At 44.2% G+C, this 19,802-nt stretch overlaps 1 protein-coding gene across 2 annotated transcripts; it reads right to left on the minus strand.

Moving 5' to 3' along the window:
• Nucleotides 1-16,128: 16,128 nt before the first annotated feature.
• Nucleotides 16,129-19,529, minus strand: LOC147491159 (growth-regulating factor 1-like). 2 transcript variants are annotated; one of them, XM_086568683.1, is made up of 4 exons: nucleotides 18,859-19,529; nucleotides 17,941-18,141; nucleotides 17,397-17,754; nucleotides 16,129-17,095 (listed from the first exon to the last, which is right to left on the minus strand). In XM_086568683.1, exons 1-4 carry the CDS (start codon nucleotides 19,253-19,255, stop codon nucleotides 16,297-16,299), a joined length of 1,755 nt encoding a protein of 584 aa, XP_086424809.1. In that variant the 5' UTR covers nucleotides 19,256-19,529; the 3' UTR covers nucleotides 16,129-16,296. The 2 variants fall into 2 exon arrangements, with proteins under 2 accessions (XP_086424809.1, XP_086424808.1); XM_086568682.1 differs by having other exon boundaries at nucleotides 17,397-17,778.
• Between the last annotated feature and the right edge of the window lie 273 nt (nucleotides 19,530-19,802).

Below are 19,802 nucleotides of genomic sequence, written 5' to 3' on the forward strand. Positions count from 1 at the left end.
AGACACGTGTACCCTTTATGTACAAATGTAGGGCAGAGATCGTGAATGAGTGCTGGAGTGGTTTTGGTGTGAGTCATACTCTGATTGGGAGTTGGCGCGGTAGTCCCTATTTCCCGGTGGTGGGAAATGCAAATAAGATTTTGCAATGATTACATCTGGTGGGGCGCGTTCTGTCTCTGGCCAAGTGTTCGTACTGAAGTATCTTCGTTCGTACCATCTACTTGTAAGGAGTCGCTCGAAGATCGGTCTTGGAGGTCGATGCGTTGAGGTCGCTTGTGCTTCGTCTGCAAAACACACCTATTTGTAAGGAGTTGCTCACAGATCGGTCTTGGAGGTCGATGCGTTGAGGTCGCTTGTGTTTCGTCTGCAATGTTCCTTAGTGGGGATATTGCTCCCCTACACAGCCCCCTCTCAGTAGAATGGCTGGGTTCATGCAGGCGATCTGCTGAGAGAAGACGCCACCCTTGGGTGACGCATGAACGAGCTATGGAGATCGTTCTGTTTGGGATGCCGCTGAGTTGGAAACTGGCGGGAAAGAAATTTTTGCGTGTTGTTGGGAGCACGCGATTTAATCATAGCGGTTGGAAAGGAATCGCGGTCGCCGCGGTATTCGGAAGTCGAGGAAAAGAGCGGTTCCTTGACACGCGTGTGTGGGCTATATCATAGGCCGTAATCATAACTTCTTGGGAACTGAACAGGCGGTTGTGCAAAATCAAAATTGAGGCAACCAAAAGGCATTTCCAGGTTTCTTCTTCCGCAAAAAACGCAAGCGAGGGATTTGCAGGTGAGTGCTTCTGTTGTTGTTTGCTTTTCATTTTCGCTTTGCTTTCTTCTCGTTCCAATAGGGTTTATTAAGTTGGTAGGTCAGTGTTAGGTTATAGGGTTTAGGGTTTGGTGATTCGAGAATAAGGTGATATTACAATGTCGGATTCTGATGACACTCGTTGAAGAGAATGCGGGAGGTTTTCGAGTTGTGGAGAGTATGAAGAAGAGGATGAGGATTCGTTGAGCGGCGGTGATGATCGGATTGTAGTGGAAGAAGAAGTTAGGGTAGAGGAGGTTAATAGCCGATCTGGGTCAGAGGATGAGGTGGCTAGTACGCCCGGGTCGAGGAGGGATGACGCCGCCAGTGACCCACCCCTAAGAGTGTAAATCACGGAACGCCCATTTCGTTTTCGAGCTGCGAAAGCGGTATGGGATTAATGTGCGACACGGAAATATCTGAACCTAGGTTGAGTGAAAATGTTAAGTAGTGAGGGTACAAGCCTCGAATGGTGGAGTAATCATATGTGAAGGGTCAGGCGTTCATGCATGCTACCGTTCGAAATTAGTTTGTGACTTCTTGAGCTATTGTGGGAAGTCTCCATGTCGATTCGTTGGCAACACCGGGCGACTATTGAGGGTGTTCAATCTGTTAAATGCGAGTGGGGAATTCCACATAGGTGTGTCGACATAATAGAGCATTACGTAATGAGGCGATCCGGTAATCTGAACTTTAGCTTGCAAACCATGCCGACGCTAGCGTTCTAGCGTGCTTGATGGTGTAAGCAATGAGGCACGGACGAGGAGGCCATTGTTGCTAGTGGGCAACCATCGTGCCGATGGATGTAGGTTCGCGAACTAGGATGTGTAGTCTAGCCGGTGGGTAGGATTGGCTTCCTCTTGTTGTGTTAGTGGGTGAGCGAGCTGCTCCTCTGCTTGGTTCATCTCTTTGTTTTGTTTGCGGATATTCCCAATGCGGACTCGCCCCGATCGTGGGGAGATAGAAAGGTTCGCACGGTTGAGTCGGGAACAAAAGCGAGCTAAGCTTCCAGAGTTTGCTCATTTCTTTGAGGAAAAAGGAGGTGCTGCGATCCGGGAGAAGAGGAAGGTGCAAAAGGAGCGAGCTCTAAGTCGGACGAAGCGAAGGGTGATGGAGAAGCGTACAAGTGATCTGATAACACGGGAGGACCGAGACCGGGCGCGGGGCGTCTCGAGGCGGCGTCCTGTTGTGGAGGCTGCGGGGGCTGGTAGCTCGAGCTTTTATCCCGGGGGACTGACCATTGATGCTCCTGTGGAGTTAGGAGATAGTTTTATTTGCTCTCCTCGGGGGTAGGTCGGAGAAGAGGAGAGCTGAAGTGGCTGAGCCAGAGGGAGCTCGAATGGCTAAAGTGATCACGACATCGTTGGGGAGGGTCGAGTGGAGGAGGAGGTGGTCTTTGGCGGTGGGCGTCGGAGTCGGGCGTCTGAAAGCGAGTCATGGACTTAGCCACGCCGGTCGCGGGATCTAGTCCGCCCTCGACAAATCACGGGAACCCGATCCGGTGGTGAAAGCGAAGGCTCCCGTAAAGGCGAAAGTGAAAAGCGGTTGTGAGTGGCGATGGTGGAGGCTCAATTTGTGTACTGGACGAAGCGCGGAGGGCAATGAATCAGTAAGCGCACCGATCGCAACTTCAGTCGAGTAAGGTAGCGGCTTTGTTCTTTGGAACAGTCGCTTCGGATGGGAACCGCAAGGAACTTGATGAGAAGGGGCTAGCGGATACCATACGTCGGATGGAAATCGCGCAATGTCTCGTACGTAGAATTATCGTCCGTTAGTATAGCATGTTAACCTCTATTCGTTGCTTTGAGCTGTTTGCGTGTGTGCCTTGTGGCGGCTTTTGTCACGTGAGTTCCAAAAGTTGAAAGAGATTGCGTGATTATTTGAAAACAGATAGGAGTCCGTGGCTTTGAGGTTGGTGAAGAGCTGAAAAGCGTCGCGGGGCAGACGGCCAAGATGGGCGTGATGAGCTCGAGGGTCTGCGGAAGGCACATGAAGCTCGACTCTGTCGAAGATCTTTGAAAAGACACGAAAATTTGAAGATCCGAAGCGAAGTTAGAAGGAATTGAAGGTAACGTTCGTGCCGCCATGCTTGTGGAAATTGGGGGAGGTGAGCGATTATACCCCCCTGTAAGAAGAAAATTGCCGGGGACGCTACTAAGGCATACGACGATCTGGATGCTGACTACGGAGATCTGGAAATGGAGTACAAGGCTTTGAAGGAGGAACATGCATATTTGCCGCGTCCGTTACCGGTGGAGCAGTGCGAGGAGACGTCGGTGGGGCGATTGGGTCTTCCTTGATCATACCAGAAACCGTGGTGTCACGGAAATTTGGAAGCTATTGACTTTTGATCTGTTGATGAGTTTAGAATTGGACGGGATATCGATCGAAGTGGAGGGGAAGGCTGCTGAGGTTGATGAAGCGTTTGAGACTGGCGAACTGACTGTGGTGCCCATGGAGGGCGAGCTGTGAATTTATCTTGTTTTATTTCTTGTCAGCTTATATCTTTGTGATCTGATACAAGCTGGTTTCACAGGGTAACACAGGCGGTTCGTTTTCTTGTGTTGTTATACTATACTCTTGAGCAAAATTTGGTTCCCGTGCTAATTGGGGTAACCATGCGATGTTAGTATTTGTGTAGGCGGGTTGGATTTTCGAGTAGTCTCAAAGAACTTCGGCTAAACAACGATCTTTATGAGAAAACTGGTAAACCAGGTCGTTCCTTGTTTTCATGCGGTGCTGGCTATTTGTTTTGCGTTGTGTGCTTGACTCGTTTGCTTGATCATAGCTGATTGTGATTAGACTGCGCATAACAGAACGTGGTAGGTGCGTTCGCGGTGACCACTTAGCTGCTGGCGATGACCGGTAAAAAGCGTGGATGGCGTCTGCTGTTGGGTTATACCCGAGGCGTTGTTAGTGCGATTTATTTGGTCGCGGCAACCCGAAGTGTAGCTTCACGTTCGTGACACGTGTAGGGAGGCGAGGGGTTCAGGGGACATAATGATGGCGGGCAGATGGCGTTTGGCGTCTCAAGGCAATTATGAGGCTCTTAGGAAAAGACGTTTCCTAAGGAATATAAACGGCTCTTTACATACCATCGAGGTATTTGGCCATCGTTAGTCTGTATTTGCTCTCTATCTTCTTCTCTACCACCGCGTGCCGTGCTTTGCTCTTCTTGCTTCTTCACCAGGTACGTGATTCCTTCTTTATAAATGTTATTCTGTTTGAATAATACCTAGAGTAAGTGTTAACTGAAGCCGCCGTAACTTTGCTGCTAGGTTGGGATGGCTAGATGTCGTGCGTTTGTGAGAGAAACGTCGCCACTATCAATGGAGGAGATGGAGTTTGAGCCTCATGTTCATGGCGATCGGGGGAAGAGAAAGGTTGCGAGGGGAGAAGAAGAAGAAGGTCATAAGCGACCGAGGAGAGATAGTCGCTCTGGCTGGCGGCATTGTATTAGTCGCCACGGTGCGAGTGGGTGAAACTTCGGTCGTTTTTGAGTGAAACAACGAGTTGGGGCAAAGGTCGCCCGATTCTGGTGAGAGTTCGGCCCCGCCATGTAAGGATGTGGGGGGCGAATTCTACTACCGGGAAGGCGAGGGAAGAAGCCCGGATGGTAAAAGCGCTTCGGTTGTAGCTTCCACTCGGCTCCCATAGCGACTAAGCGTTGAAGGGATTGTGCTAGATGGTGATAAAGCGGAGGTTGAGGGCGAGGACATGGGGACACCACTGGGGGGCGATGGATATGGCGCTTGTTTGGTGAGTTCGATAGCTTAAAAGGCTTTTGTACCGACTTTCGGTGGAGTTGGTGGTGGTCTAAGCGTGTTCATGTAGTTTCTTGCGAGGTATGATAAAATTTGAAAGATCTTTTGCGGCGTTCGAGAGACTAGTGGGAATCCCGCGTGGAGCTAGGGTTGATGCGAGCTGCGTGGGGGGTGGACAAGAAGAAACTAGAAGTGATGTCCACCAAGTACCGAAGCGTGCTAGCTGGCGGAATTTATCTTGGTGGACGGATGTGATTGATTTGGAAAGGGAATTGGCGGTTGTGACTGCTTATGCGAAGAAATGTCAGAAGGTGGCGCGAAAAGCGAAGAAGGCGTATACTGAAGCCTCATGTATCGCCTATGCCGCTCTGGACGAAAAGTATGACACGAGGTCATTTCGACATCGCTGCCGACTAAGCGCGACCGGGAAGACAAGCATGTCATTCTTGAAAATTGATAAGGTGATGATCATCATCGACTCTGTCGGTCGTAAGTTGTGAGTATAGTCTACATTCCTCTCTCTTATCGAGAGCAAACAATAGAATTTGTGTTTTCGGGCTTGCACCGAGCGGTTCGCCTTTTGTTCGAGGAACGGTTTCCACGAAAGTGGCGGTTCTATACTTTGTTTATTTTGCATGAGGCGCCGATCTGGATTTTACGGGTAATCCGGCAGTCGGTGGGCATATCTATTGCAATGCTTGTTATTGCGAATATTGTTATTGCTTGTGTTTTACATGCATGTTATGTGTTTCGTTTTATGATGCATGTAGCTTGCGATAATTGGAGTGTTTGCTTTCGTGGAGAGCGTTCTCGTTTTAGTCGATCCTAGAAATATAGGTCTTCGGCGTTACAAAATTGGAGAGGCTATGTAGCCCGTGAGCTCACGAGTATGCGCGCTTTCCCGAGGCGTTCGTTTTTAGTCGATCCTAGAAATATAGGTCTTCGGCGTTACAAGAATTGGAGGCTATGTAGCCCGTGAGCTCCGAGTCGATATGAAATATTCGGTGAGGCGTTTCGTTTTAGTCGATCCTAGAAATATAGGTCTTCGGCGTTACAAGAATTGGAGAGGCTATGTAGCTGTGAGCTCTGGAGAGCATGCGCTTCGGTGAGGCGTTGAGGCGTTCGTTTTAGTCGATCCTAGAAATATAGGTCTTCGACGTTACAAGAATTGGAGAGGCTATGTAGCTGTGAGCTCCAAATTGGAGAGGCTATGTGCGCTTTCATTTGAGAGCGTTCGTTTTAGTCGATCCTAGAAATATAGGTCTTCGGCGTTACAAGAATTGGAGAGGCTATGTAGCTTTGTGAGCTCAGAGAGTTCGTTTTGCGCTTTCGGCCGAGAGGCGCGTTCGTTTTAGTCGATCCTAGAAATATAGGTCTTCGGCGTTACAAGAATTGGAGAGGCTATGTAGCTGCGTTACAAGAATTGGTACCAATGCAACTAAGCTGGAGTAGATAGTATCGGTCGGCACAAAAACTTGTCTTACATTAATGAAAACAAAAGATTTACAACATGAAAAATTCTTGATAAAATTTTTTGAGTAGATAAGTATTCAAAGGTCGAGGCAACATCTTCCCCTCTTGGGTTCTTATCGGTATGCTCCATTGCCAACGGCCAGCGTTCCGCGATGTAGGGGCCTTCCCATGTGGGGGCTAACTTGGAATCGATCCTGCGTCTTTTTGAGCACTAGGTCTCGGGTTGAAAAAACCTAGGATGAACTTCGCTTATTGTAGGAGTTCTTGAGTTTCTTTGGTAAGATCACGACTCGGCAGCTAAGTCTCGCTTTTCTTCCAGCAAAGTCGGCGTCTCGGGATAACGCGAGTCGTTATACCTGACTCAACAAGTTCGATCGAGTTGTAGTGGACGGTCATTTCGGTGGGAATTCAAACTACGTGCCATAACATAAGGAGAATGGCGATTCGCCCGATCTTTGGAGCGTGGCTGTGGCGCGGTGAGCCCATAGAATGTTTTCAACTGGTTTGGCCATTGGCTCTTATTCTTTTCAATCTTTTCTTCAAATTTTCCAAGATTGCTTTGTTCTTGCTTTACCTTGGCGTTACTCACGGCGTCTTCTTGCGGAGTAGAGAACGCATGAATGATCTTCCACTTGGCTAGGAACTCTTTAAGCTGTTTCGGCCTTTGAATTGAGGCCCGTTGTCCATTACTAATGTATGTGGTAAAACCAAATCTGGTGATAATGTGAGTCGGATGAAGTTTTGGACATGGGACTCTTTGACGTGAAGGCGAGGAATGGCCTCGACCCACTTGGTGAAGTAGTCGGATTGGCAGCTAGGACAAAGCGGAGCCCGATACTCTATACGTGGAATGAATGGTCCCATGATGTCCATGCCCCACATGTGAAATGGCCCGCGGGCTCGCTATCTTGTCGGTTAGCGGCGGGTTGGATGATGTTGTGGCGAGCGTTTGGCATTTGAGACATTTGAGGGCGTATGCTTTAGCATCGATCGCATCGGGGCGAAATATCCTTGAGAGATGGCCTTGTGGGCTAATGGCGACGCCCGGCGTGATTTCCACATTCGCCGTGGATTTGGCAAAAATCAATCGACCATGTTGCAGGGTAATGCATCGTAAAAGTGTGGGCCACGGCGGATTTCTGAATAGCTTGTTTTGGACTAAACAATAGCGCCGAAGCTTGATAAGAGAGACTTGCGGCCTTGATGCGGCTCCTCGGGGGCGTCTTGCGTCTTGGATATAATCGATGATGGGCTGCATCCATGTTTGGCTCAACCGGACCGGGCGGGAGAGGAAATAACAGTCGCTTATCATCAAAGGTATGGTCGACTTGGTATGCGGGTCGGTCGGCGACTTCTATGAGAACTTGTCGGGGAACGCATTTCGGGTGCGGGTAGCCAAATAAGCTAAAGCTATCTGCGTGGCGGTTCTCCTCACGCAAGAAATGATGTATGTGTACCGCTTAAAAGAAGGCAATAAGCGATGAGCGACACGAAGATACTTGGAAAGGTTACCGCCCGTGGGTAGTGTACTCTTTTTGCAACTTTGGCGAGCGACCGATTCGCGAGTCACTAAAGACTTGGAGTTCTCTTCGACGAGCTGCGGCGCCATCCGTGAGTCCCCTAATTAGGCCGTACTCCGGCTTCATTGTTGGATGTTGCAAAATCAATGCGACTGACTTTTCAATCATATTTCCGTCGGGGAAACTAAGGCGACTCGATGCCACTTCCGCGAGAGATTTTCGAACCATCCACAAAGAGAGACCAATGCGATTTGACTCCGTTTTTGTAATGCGGGAGCTCGGTTTCTTGTTCCAGTTAGGGTCCTCGGAGGAAATCTGCTAGGAAATCGGCGACGACGACCTTCGACGAAGTCGCGGGGGCGAACTCTATGTGGTGTTCTCGAGTTCTTACCCCAAAACCGCCATTCGAGTAGTCTTGTTTTCTTTGTGAAGGACTTTCTTCAATGGAAGGTCGGTAAGAACTTTAATTTGATGTGCTTGAAAGTACGGCTGAACCCGTCGCGCGGAATACAACAAAGCAAGTACGTTTCGTTCGGGGAAGGAATAATTCTTTTCGCCCGGCGTGAGTGTCTTACTCGTGAAGTAGATCGGCTTCTACGAATTGTTCTCCTCTTTAAAGAGAACCGGTGATGGCGAAGTCGAATGGCGGATAAAGCCCCGGTGTCTCTCCATATCTTGGTTTGGCTAAGGCGGGGCGTGGTGAGATACTCTTTGAGAGTAGCGAATGCATGATGACATTGATAACTCCATGAGAACGGCTCGCCTTTTTGAGGAGCTGCGAGGAGCGGTCGACATTTATCGAGGCCCTTGATATGAATCGGTTGGCGCGCGACCATTTCGACAACACGTATCTGTTTCTTTGTCGTGGATCGGGCATATCTAAGAACGCGATTTCGGATCGGTCGGGATTTGCCTCGATCCAGCGTGCGACTGCGACGATACCCTAAAAACTTGCGGGAGGGCAAAGAGGCATTTTTGGGGTTCAACTTCATGCCGTCTGGCGTAGTGCGGAGAAGCGCTTGTTCTAAGTGGGTGAGGTGATCACCGGCTTTTTGCTTTTGACCACCATGTCGTCAATGTAGACCTCCATGGGTGTCCTAACATGTCTTGGAACATATCCGTGACGAGGCGTTGGTATGTCGCTCCGGCGTTCTTTAGACCGAGCGGGAGGGCGTTGTAACAATAGATCCCTTGCTCGTAATGAGCGAAGTCTTCTCTTGATCTTCCCGGCGAGTGGGATTTGGTTGTACCCACTGTACGCGTCCATAAAGGAGAGGAGTTCATGACCACAGGTTTGGTCGACCAGTTGGTCAATGCGAGGCAAGGGAAAGCTATCTTTAGGCGTGGCCTGATTGACATTTGTGAAATCGACGCATAAGCGAACTGTGCCATTCTTTTTGGGGACGGCGACAATATTGGCAATCCACTCGGGGTAGTCTACCTTTCTGATGAAACCGACTTGCTTGAGTTTTTCGACCTCGTCATTGATGGCTTTTTGAAAGCGCAGGGATAGTCGACGAGGTCGTTGTCGAACTGGTCTAGCATTGGGGTTCACGTTTAATTTGTGGCAAGCGAGGTTAGGATCGATTCGCACACACGATCGATATCACGACCAAGCAAAACATCTTTATTCATTGATAAGAAATTTACAAGTTGGGATCGAGTGTGGGGTCGAGGTTAGCCCCCCCTACATATACAAAACCGGTCGTCTTACGTGCCAAGATTCACTTTTTCTTTTACGCCCTTTGGGGTTTTACAAGCGGTGGTGAAGCACTACTTGGCGACTCACTTTCGAAGAAAGGGTGGAACTGGCTGGTGGGACGATCGGACCGGATGATGGTGGGCGACACGATTGCTCGGCAAAGGCGGACGGGGGTAGCCCTGGCTGGGGAGTGGGACTGGCCGCAAACACATTGAGGGGTGCGGCTGCTATTGGTTTAATGGCGGCAGCGGCATGGGCTGGAGCGATCTACGAAACTTTAAGCGATGAAAACCCTTTGTCATTTGGGTCAAAGCTAGAGGTCTTCGCCCGGTGCATTGAGGACTTCGAGTCGCGAGTCGCGGTATCGGCATTGGAGAACTTCGCTTGGAAGAGCCCCCGCCGCTTGGCGATTCGGGGTTGGTTGGACTGCGACTAAGTCGCGTGCCATTGTGTATTTGGAGGGCTCTGTATGGTGGGAAGCAATTCACGAAGCGAGTGCATCTGTTGATTGGACTGGTTACAATGGTGCGCTTCAAGTTGATTGCTTCTAAAGCTCCATCATGCCTCGAGGTCAGGAAGCGGAGAACTTGGTGTAAAGTGGAATGATACGACTGCATCGATGAATCGGCGTCGTCCGAGGATGGCATTGTATGGCGACTTCTTTGTCGAAGCAGAACCGAAAGTATTGCGGGTAATCTTATCCTCTCGAGAGCCCACCGATCTTTGGTAAGATAATGTCACCAACGGGTCGGCTCTGGAGCCATTGAACCCATATAAAGGGGCGATCGGGTCGGCGAAACGGACTTGGGGAGGTTCATCTCTTGCATGGTGTGGTAAAATAAGATGTCACGAGAACTGCCGAACTGGGAGTCGATCGGGCCAGCGTTTGGGGTCCGGTCGCTGATTTTGACATGAGCGACCAATCGTCATTATGAGGAAGGCGGACTTTGCTTAAGTCGGCCCTGTGTGAAAGTGATATCGCCGCTTGGCTGCGACTGAACCAGCGTGAAAGTGAGCTGCTGTGAAGTAAAATGATAGACTTCACGAAGCGCCCGACCCGGCGTCGTCTTTTCTCGGGAAGAAGTCACGGAATCGTCCGGAAAGGTAATCACATGAATAGTGCGAGCATTGTCACGATCGGACGAGTGCTGCCTTCGCTCGTGGCGAGAACGCTCACGGGAGCGTCCTCGACTGTGAGGACGAGCCTGTATCCCTTGGCGGTGACGGTGAGGTGGAGATCGACTGCGTACACGACGAGCCAGCAACTTGTGACGCAGGTCGCCATCAGGAATGCTAATGTAGTGTTTGATATAACCAGCTTCCACCAGGTCTTGGAGATAATGCTTGAGCCCCGGCATGCATCGGTTTCATGGCACTTTGCTTTATGAAATGCACAAAAAAGGCTTGCCGGTCGTCTGCGGGGCTGCGATGGTTGGCGGAAAAATGAGGCGCTTTTAATCTTATCCATGTATGTGGGAGAGCGTGTCGGGGCGTGTGAACTCTCTGTTGTTATCGATCGTGCACGAGCTCTTTGGGGCATCATCGCGACTGGGCGCTTCTTGCCGAGGAGAACGATCGAGACGGCGACCTCGTGGCTCTCTGCTAAACCATGGAGTTTTAAAGTTTCTTGCAACTTGATGTACTTATCCACGCCGCGGCGTAGAGCTCGGACGGTGTCTCTGGCGTTCCTTCATCAGCGACCTAGCTAGGTCGCTATTTCGCTTTTCGGCAAGCATTGGAAAAGGCGGTGTGGCGAAAAGATTCTTTCAAGCCACTTTCCATGCTGGCCAGTTCGGCCTTGAACCGTCAGGAATTCACGAATAGTTTAAGCCCTCCTTGAATGATAATTGAAACAGAGAATCAAGATCGCTTCTTCTTGCTTTGTTGTGGGGCGTCTTGGTGGCGAACAAATCGATAAAAATTTGTTCGAAAGTGTTTATAGAATCGGACTCGATTGAAAAGAACCAATCTAGGCGCCATCCTTGAGGTGTTTGGAAATAATCTGCAATGGAGATAATCGAACTTCGGGTGAGCTATAGAGTGCCAAACTCGGATATAGCGAGCCACATCTTTGACCGGGGCATGTCTTTGCCGTCATACATGGGAAAGCGTGGGCTGGATAAAGTCGTGTGGAAGGATTTCTTGAGGACCTCTGCGGTGAAGCGGAGATCGCGATCGTCTTAAGCATCTTTGTGCACAATCGGTCGAGTCCTTCGCAGCGGAGGTCCGCCAATCCTTTGGGATAACTTCGTTAAAGGCTGGCGATTAACGTCATTGATCTTGTGTTGGCTCCGTTTCCGACTTGTTGTTGGCGATAACTATCCACTTTGAGCGTAACGTAGCATTTTCCTCCCCGAGCAAGGAAATGCTCTCATTCGTTATTCTGGCGGTGGCGAGGTTCGAACTTGATCTTCTATGCTAACCATGCTTCGGTGGAACGGAGAGTTAGAGATAGATGAAGCCCGATCTAAAGTGGCTCTCGATGTCGAACCCACGGCGGCCAATGTAAAGGGGCGTTTTAGCTTTCTCGATTCTTGTAGAGGAGAAGCGAGATGGGTTTGGACTTTGGATGGGGACCAGGAGGCCAGAAGTGTAATTGAACCGCCCTCACGATATCTTCTCGTTTTCCTTTTGTTGGGGAGAGAAGAATCAGTCCGGCGTAGTTCGATTAGATGGTATTTATAGGATTACGAGGGTGGAGATCCTTGAACCGTGTACCCTTTATGTACAAATGTAGGGAGATCGTGAATGAGTCTTTGGAGTGGTTTTGGTGTGAGTCATACTCGATTGGGAGTTGGTAGCGGTAGTCCCTATTTCGGTGGTGGGAAATGCAAATAAGATTTTGCAATGATTACATGTCGGTGGGCGTTACGTCTACGGCCAAGTGTTAAATCTTGAAGTATCTTCGTTCAGTACCATCTACTTGTAGGCGAGTCGAAGATCGGTCTTGGAGGTCGATCGTTGAGGGTAAACATTAGCCGTCGCAAAACACACCTATTTGTAAGGAGTTGCTCACAGATCGGTCTTGGAGGTCGATGCGTTGAGGTCGCTTGTGTTTCGTCTGCAATGTTCCTTAGTGGGGATATTGCTCCCCTACAGAGACTACATTAGCAAATTGTGCCTACTAGTCTACTACAACAAGTTGTCTTGGTTGAAGTGACAAAATGGTGAACATTCTTCAAAGGCTAATGGAATCAGTTGCTTAGAAGATTATAGTTCTAAAGTAGCTTTGCTGCTAATCAATTTAACAGTGCAGGTCTTGAACAAATTGAATTCCATAATGACGTCATGTTTGCATATCTTGGCTGCGAAGAGCCCAACACTGGATCGTCAAAGCTAACAAAGATTCTTGGTGAGAATCCATTGGCCATAAATTTAATTGTTTTTTCTCGAGTCAATGTCTCCCTTGGGTACACAAATCAATGCGGCCTATAACGAATTTAGTGTCTTAATTCTTACAGGCATATATATCACAGACAGTAGTGTCGAGATTTTGTCATTAATGATCCCAGCGTATTTTTGTGTTATTAGTGCAAAAAAAGTGGAATATAGACTATAGAGATCTGTAACTGTTTCAATTTTTATGCCATCTGTCCATTCTAACAAAAGGCAACAAGGTCGTCAGTTTCTTTTTGTTTCTATTTTATTTTTTATGTTTTTTATTTTATTTTTCAAGAAATTAGTCCCAAAGTCTATTTTCGAGTGTAAATCACTTTCAAAACTAACAATTTTTTTTTTAAATCACTTACAAGAACAATTTTCGGATGAAAATAATCCGGAGAACCAATTTTCGAGTCAAAATAACCGGTAAGAACAAATAACCGAATTTTAAATAAATATTTTCTAATTTTACTCTTTCTGTCGTTTTGTTATGAATAATGAGTGTTAATACTTTATATTAATATATTAATAGTGATTGCTCATATCCAAATAGATTAACGTTCTTCATACAATATGTTGATATATGAATAATAATTGTTAATAGCTTATATTGATGTATAAATAATGATGGTTCATACTCAAATAGATGTTATTACTAATCATACATTATGTTGGTGTATGAACAGAAACAGTAATTATTCATACCTCAAATAGATTCATACTATATACACTGAAATACAAAATAGCAAATTTAAATTAACCAAAATGACTATTTTGAAAGTTTTGTTCCATCAAAATCTTTTTTGTTTCCTTCATTTCTTGTTACTTGTTAGTCACTATATATTTGAGTGGTGGGAGACGGAGTCACTTAGTCACCATTGTCGTGTTGGAGATATAGATGGTGTCACCAAATGATTGCTAGGAGAGGGAGGTTAACTGGTTAAGAGTTTAGAAGAGGAAAACGAAGTGTAAAGGAATGTTTTTAACTCTAAATTTTAATAACGTGGGTTTTTTCTAAAGGAAAAGTGAAAGAAGCATAACTAACGGAGTCTAGTGGGGGTTAAAGTGGACACAGATGTCATTAAAATTGAAACAGTTACTATCTCTGCACCCGGTTAGGTTAAAGAGGAGCCGGACTTTTATTAGTATCCTAGTTTCGTCCTACTTCCTAGGTTGTTATCTTGGTAAGCTCAAGTTCCTTTTTTCCCAGGCTGCTGCATATGTCAATGATAAATAACTTTTTCAAGCCCCACAAGAAAGAGCCTATTATAATCTCCAACTGTAGCAATCCTTAAAAGGGTGCCGTGTGGCATGTTAGTGAAGTACAAATATATCAGTGAAAGATAGTAAGGCTCTGTTTGGCGGCAAGAGATATTGTATTACTTAACTATGATTAGGTAATACAAGTCATGCGATGAAATATTTGTGTGTCTGTTTCTTATCCTATCACATGTTTTACTTAGTTACTGTTTGGTTGACATTCATATCTATATACTCATTTTTTATATTATACAAGAGAAAAACTAAAAAATATATATATATATATATATATATAATTTACAAAAAAAAAAAAAAACTACTCGATTAAATATTGAATACATAAGCACCCAATTGATTTATACAAAAAACATTCCCTAAAAAAAGAAAATCTCAATTTGATGAATAATGTGAAGATTTAAACACCATTTTTTTTAGGAAAAAAAAATTTTAATGTGAGAAAATAAAAAAAAACGGAGAGAGATAAAATACATAAGATTTATGGTTCTATTACTATGATTCCCATAAAGGAGAGAGAAAGAGAGAGGAGACGAGGAGAAAAAGATAGGGAGAGCATTCTTTATGTGTTTTTATTATTATTATTTTTTTTTTCTCTCATGGATAGAAAACATGTTTTAGCGAATCTGGGCTTTTCCTTTGGATTTGCTTATCCACACTTTTGTGTTCCCACAATTTAAGAGACTTACTAGAATATCCACGTTTTAAACATACCAAACACCTATACAAGATAAACATGACTGCCACATCACCAATTCCTGAATATGGACTCTCTATTCACACTGCCAAATAGAGCCTAAATGAAACCTGTGTCACTTGTCACTCCCGTCAGTCCCACCACAGACAACCAAGGATCAAAATATTGAATTCGATGAATATATCGGTATACTTAAAAACCGATATATATCGGATATATTAGTTTTTTTTTGTGACTAGTTAAAATTTTGTTTTGTATGTCGATATATCGAAAATATCGTCGATTATATCAGAAATATCAATAATATATCGGTCAAAGTCAGCAATATTTAGTCTAAGCCAACAATATCGGTCAAAGTCAACAATTTATATCGTATATATCGGTTGATATATATTGTTATATCGGAAATTTCAATATATATCGAAAAAAAAAAGGATTCAATATTCGGTGAACATATATCGGATATATCGATGTACCAAAAAAATGATATATATAAACGATATTTTGTTCCTTACAGACAACTAAAGAGGGTAGGGGTGTAATATGGGGCGGGCCGGATCAATTGTGGGTCAAATAGTGATGGGGGGGGGCGGGTCTAGGGATACAAATCCAATAGTCCCCAATGGGGCGGAGCGGGTTAAAGTGTCATGTCTTAGTACCATCACCCGGCCTATTGGGTCAGGCAGCTTACAGGGCGGGTTTTGGACGGGTCATCCGGGTCAGATGGAAATTATCATTTTAACCTAATTTCACCAAAAAAAAACTTTCTAATTCTACAAGTAATATATTTCCAATTCACAATATAGAGAAAAAAAAATGGAATCAATCAATAAAAAATAAACAAAAATAAAAAAACTTAAACTTAAACCCAAAACCATTTCGGCAAATTTGAAACTTATTTATCGTGATTTACTATTTGTAAATTGATTATTTTCCATAGCATGATAAAATGAAGATGCATGGGACCGAGAATCTATGATACAAAATAATAAAATATAAACTAAAAAAATTCGAAATTAATATATGGATGAATGATTTATCTTTTCCAAAATTCGAAAGTTGAATTTGAACTTTTGATATTTGCCCAATGTTTAAACTTGAATATTTGAAATTGATGTTGAACTCATAAGTTTGTGCTCATATCTCCTAAATTCATATAAAAGTTAAAAGAAAATATAAACAAAATATTAAAATATTAAAATTAGAGTCTTGAAATTGTGCGGGTCAACAGGATTGGGTCAACGATTTTTGACATAGTATGGGTTGGACGGTTTGACGGATTGGATTTGAACATAAAACCTACACCCATAATCCGACCGCGTAAAAATAGTGGCGGGACGGATCTATTTTCAGGTCGGTACGGGTTTGGATGGCAGGTAAATACCGGATACCCTACCGAATGATGGGTCAACGGTTTCTTTTTACACTCATAAAAAGGGGTGGTGACTATCTTCAATTCCAAGAATGACAAAGAAAAGAGAGGTGGAATAGATGCTTTGACATGAACACAGAAATAACAAACACAACCGCTTTTCTTAAGGAATCAACAAAGGGATCCTGATTTCCTACAGATAAATAAAAAGAAAAACTTCGAAATTAATCCTATATAAAACTGTATTTTAAACTCGATTACATGTATCAAGCTGCTTGAAGAGATTGTCCATCGCCCAACTATTTAAGGTTTAAAATCCTACAAGGAAATCATTGCAGAAGCTATCCTCGTCAACATTCTTTGTCTCTTCCCTTGAGCTGCTTCCTCCACTGCTGTTTGAAGATGAGCCGAAGGGCGTCCTCTGGAGAACGCCAGTTGGGGAGGATCCCATCTGACTGCTAGTATTCCAACCTTTAGTAATGAAATCAAAGGCTGGAACAGAACTTTTGTATTCAATGGCAGTTCTGTTAGTTTTGTTCAGGGCCTCGCCAAGGGGTCCTCCCATAGAAGTTTCCCAGGAAATAGGTAACAAGTTAGCTGGCCTTCTGGTTTGCTCGTTTGGGTTACTGCCAACCCCTAAACTCATCTGAATTGGATTGAATTCATGCGACCCGCTCAACTGTGTTGGGTTCGGTTTCTCTCTCATGTTTGAGCAAGAAAATGATGGGAAGTTTGAAGAACTCGTAGGGATTGAAATTGAGAGTTGGGTCTGGTCAGTACAGGCTGAATTATCAGATTTGTTCTTTGGCCAGTCATCTATAAAATGGCGAAAGGGATGTTTAGTTTGAGACTCTCTGCCATTAAGGTCAATAGACGAACCATAGTTTTTGCAGTCTGTATAGGTGGTTTTGTTTGAAGAGTTTGGGACTGAATTACTGGAAACAACTCCAAACTGTATTCCAGAGGATTCTTGAAATGGTGTGGCAACGCCTTGTTTTGCCATGAAGAAAGGCGTGCTATTCAAATTCAGGCTCATGGTGGGCGATGACAGGTGGAGTCCTGCAGAATATTGCATTGGACCACTGCCATTATCTTTGTTCACTAAACTCCTGCAGTAGAATCAAACATAAAATTATATTGGGAGGCGAGAGAAGTCCCAAACAAGCCAACAATGAAACACAAGCTTTCTAAAGTTCAAACATCTGACATAAAACATAACAAGACACTTATGTAATACATATAAACTTAGATACTGAGTATGGGTACAGTTTTTAAAACAGGGCAGGGAGGAGACAAGAACAACCCATGTCGTTGAAGGAGATTAATAATGTATAATTTCAGATAATGCATTAAAGCAGTGGATATAAGACAATTGTGTAAGTGCTGCATACGTGATTTTTAAGTCTTTACCTGTTGGAGGAGGTAGCAGAAGGGTGAGAGACCCCAAGTTGCAAATCTCTTTTTAGGAGCTGTGGGATAGTGAGGTTATTAGATGCGCTGCGAAGAAATATCCCATCTGCTGACACCCCGATGCGGGATATCCCAGCTCCTGACGACAAAGAAACTACAGGCATTGTCTTCATTGTGGGTCCTGTGGCTACTTGGCCATTTCGCCCTTCCACAGGCTTTCTTGAACGTTGGCGACCTCTGTTCAAGTGGCGTTCACAGTACCTACCGTCAATAACTGCATCTCTGGAGCACCGCCATTTTTTCCCATCGGTTCGACGACACCTCCCTGGCTCGGGATCAATCTTTCCACTAGCCAAGCCTAAATTTGAAGAACCCCATCCCGCTAAGTAATATAAGAATTAAGTATTAAACTAACAGATAACAATAGCAAGCAGGATCATGTCCAAAAGGTAAGTTTACTTACTTGCATAAATTCCCAAAAAGAAGAATAAAAAAAAAGGAGATGAAATAAACCCCTATTATCTATCCAAAGACTGAAGCTTACATGTATTTGGTTGGAGGGAGAAAACAGATTCAGGGATCCCAGATGGGTTAAGTTCTCTCATAATTGAGATAAGCAGATTGGAAGGTACAGGAATATTTGCATTGATGTACTTGAAGATCAATGCCTGTTGTTCTAGTTCCAGCCATTGAGATGGAGTGAACGGTCCTCTAATCCCTGTAATAACCCTCTGTAGTCCAGTACCTGAAACAGAACACAACAACACAAGCTAAAATGAACAGAAACTCAACTAACTGTCAAAGAGAGTAACAAAAACAAAGGGGATATGGCGACTTTGAAAGTTTGATGTGTGAAAGTGTGAAACCCAAGCTTACAACTTTGTCTGCAACATTTAAGGGAGACAAAGGGAAAAAAAATTGAGTTGACTTCTGTTTCCCCTATTGTTTTTTCCAAACCTTTTTCTCTACTTTTTCTCCTCCTTATAGTAGTTTTCAGGGGTAAAAATTTGCAAAATAAATATCTCCCTGTTAAGATCAATACACACAAAAAAGGATACCTTTTTCTGTTGACAAGATTGAAAAAATCAAATCAATTAACTCGCCATGAATAGACCTACATTAGTACTGGATGTCTAGAGCAAAAGAAATCATAAATCAACTAGAACCATTTTTTTGCTACAGAAACATTCATTCCAATTCAACCACCATATGAACTATAATTACTCAACATGAATATCAGGAAACCAAGATCATGCAAAATCCAACATACCCAGTTACCCAAAAACTAAAAAAAAAGGACACAGTTGTGCTTTCAGACAATAGTACTCCATTTACTCAACATAAATATCAAGAAACCAATAACATGCAAAACCAAACAAGGGGAGCACAAAAATCAATTCTTTTTTTCTACTTCAAATGCTTACACAAACAGACATATATAATAAGTTTCTAATCTATGTACCTGTTTGTTTTACAGTTGAATAGAAGTTGTTGTAGTAAGGAAAACTTCCATTCAATATACTTTTCTGTACTAGTCCAGCCTCTTTACCCATTGAAACAGTAGCCTCTGGTTTAGGTGAAGAGAAGCTCAACATCTGCCCTGGTTGTTGTTCTTCATAGAACATAGAATTGGATCTTTGTAATGAAGGGTTCCTTTGTTGAAGCAACATTGCCTTTGAGGCAGATAAATCATCATTCTTTGATACTTTAAAGCTTTTTATATCATCTTCACTATACTCAAATCTCTCTCTTTTGAAAAAACTAGATCCATTTCTAGTTTCAGAATCTGAAACCAGAGAAGAATATCTACCACCCTCAGAACCCACTAACCCTTTCCTATCCAGTAGCCCAAACTCCATTTTTTTTTTTAATGCAAAATCTACTAACACAACAAACTGAGAAAAACAAACAAGACTGATGAAAGCTGACTGAGATAAGAAGTTGGTCTGAAGGAAAGAAGACACATTTGGAGAATGGTTATGAAAAGGTGGTGGTTAAGCAGAGTAGAAGAAGAAAAACATATACTTGTTTTGAGTTTGGGCCTTCAGAGCAAAGACAGAAGTTGAGAGGGGAAAATTATTGGGAGTGAAGAAGAGAGAGAGAAGGAGAGGGAGGTTAAGAGTGAAGCAAGCAAAGTTGGCTCTAGTCACTATTTAACAAGCTTAATATAGGACAAAAACAAATTAATTTTGTTTCTTGTTTTTTCATTTTCATTAAATTCTAGTTTGGTGGGAAATGTAGATATTTGTAGCTTTTAAAGTGAAATTACCATATCATCCTTTTCTTTGGTGTTTTCTTTCTACATTTTTGTTTGGAGAAAATGTACTTTTGTGGAATATCATCCATTCGATCTATTCCAATTTGGCTTCCCTAGTAATTTTCATCAATTTAATTACTTGCTATTTT

Source organism: Coptis chinensis, chromosome 6 (genome assembly GCF_015680905.1).
Source record: "Coptis chinensis isolate HL-2020 chromosome 6, ASM1568090v1, whole genome shotgun sequence".
In the NCBI taxonomy this organism is placed as follows: domain Eukaryota; kingdom Viridiplantae; phylum Streptophyta; class Magnoliopsida; order Ranunculales; family Ranunculaceae; genus Coptis; species Coptis chinensis.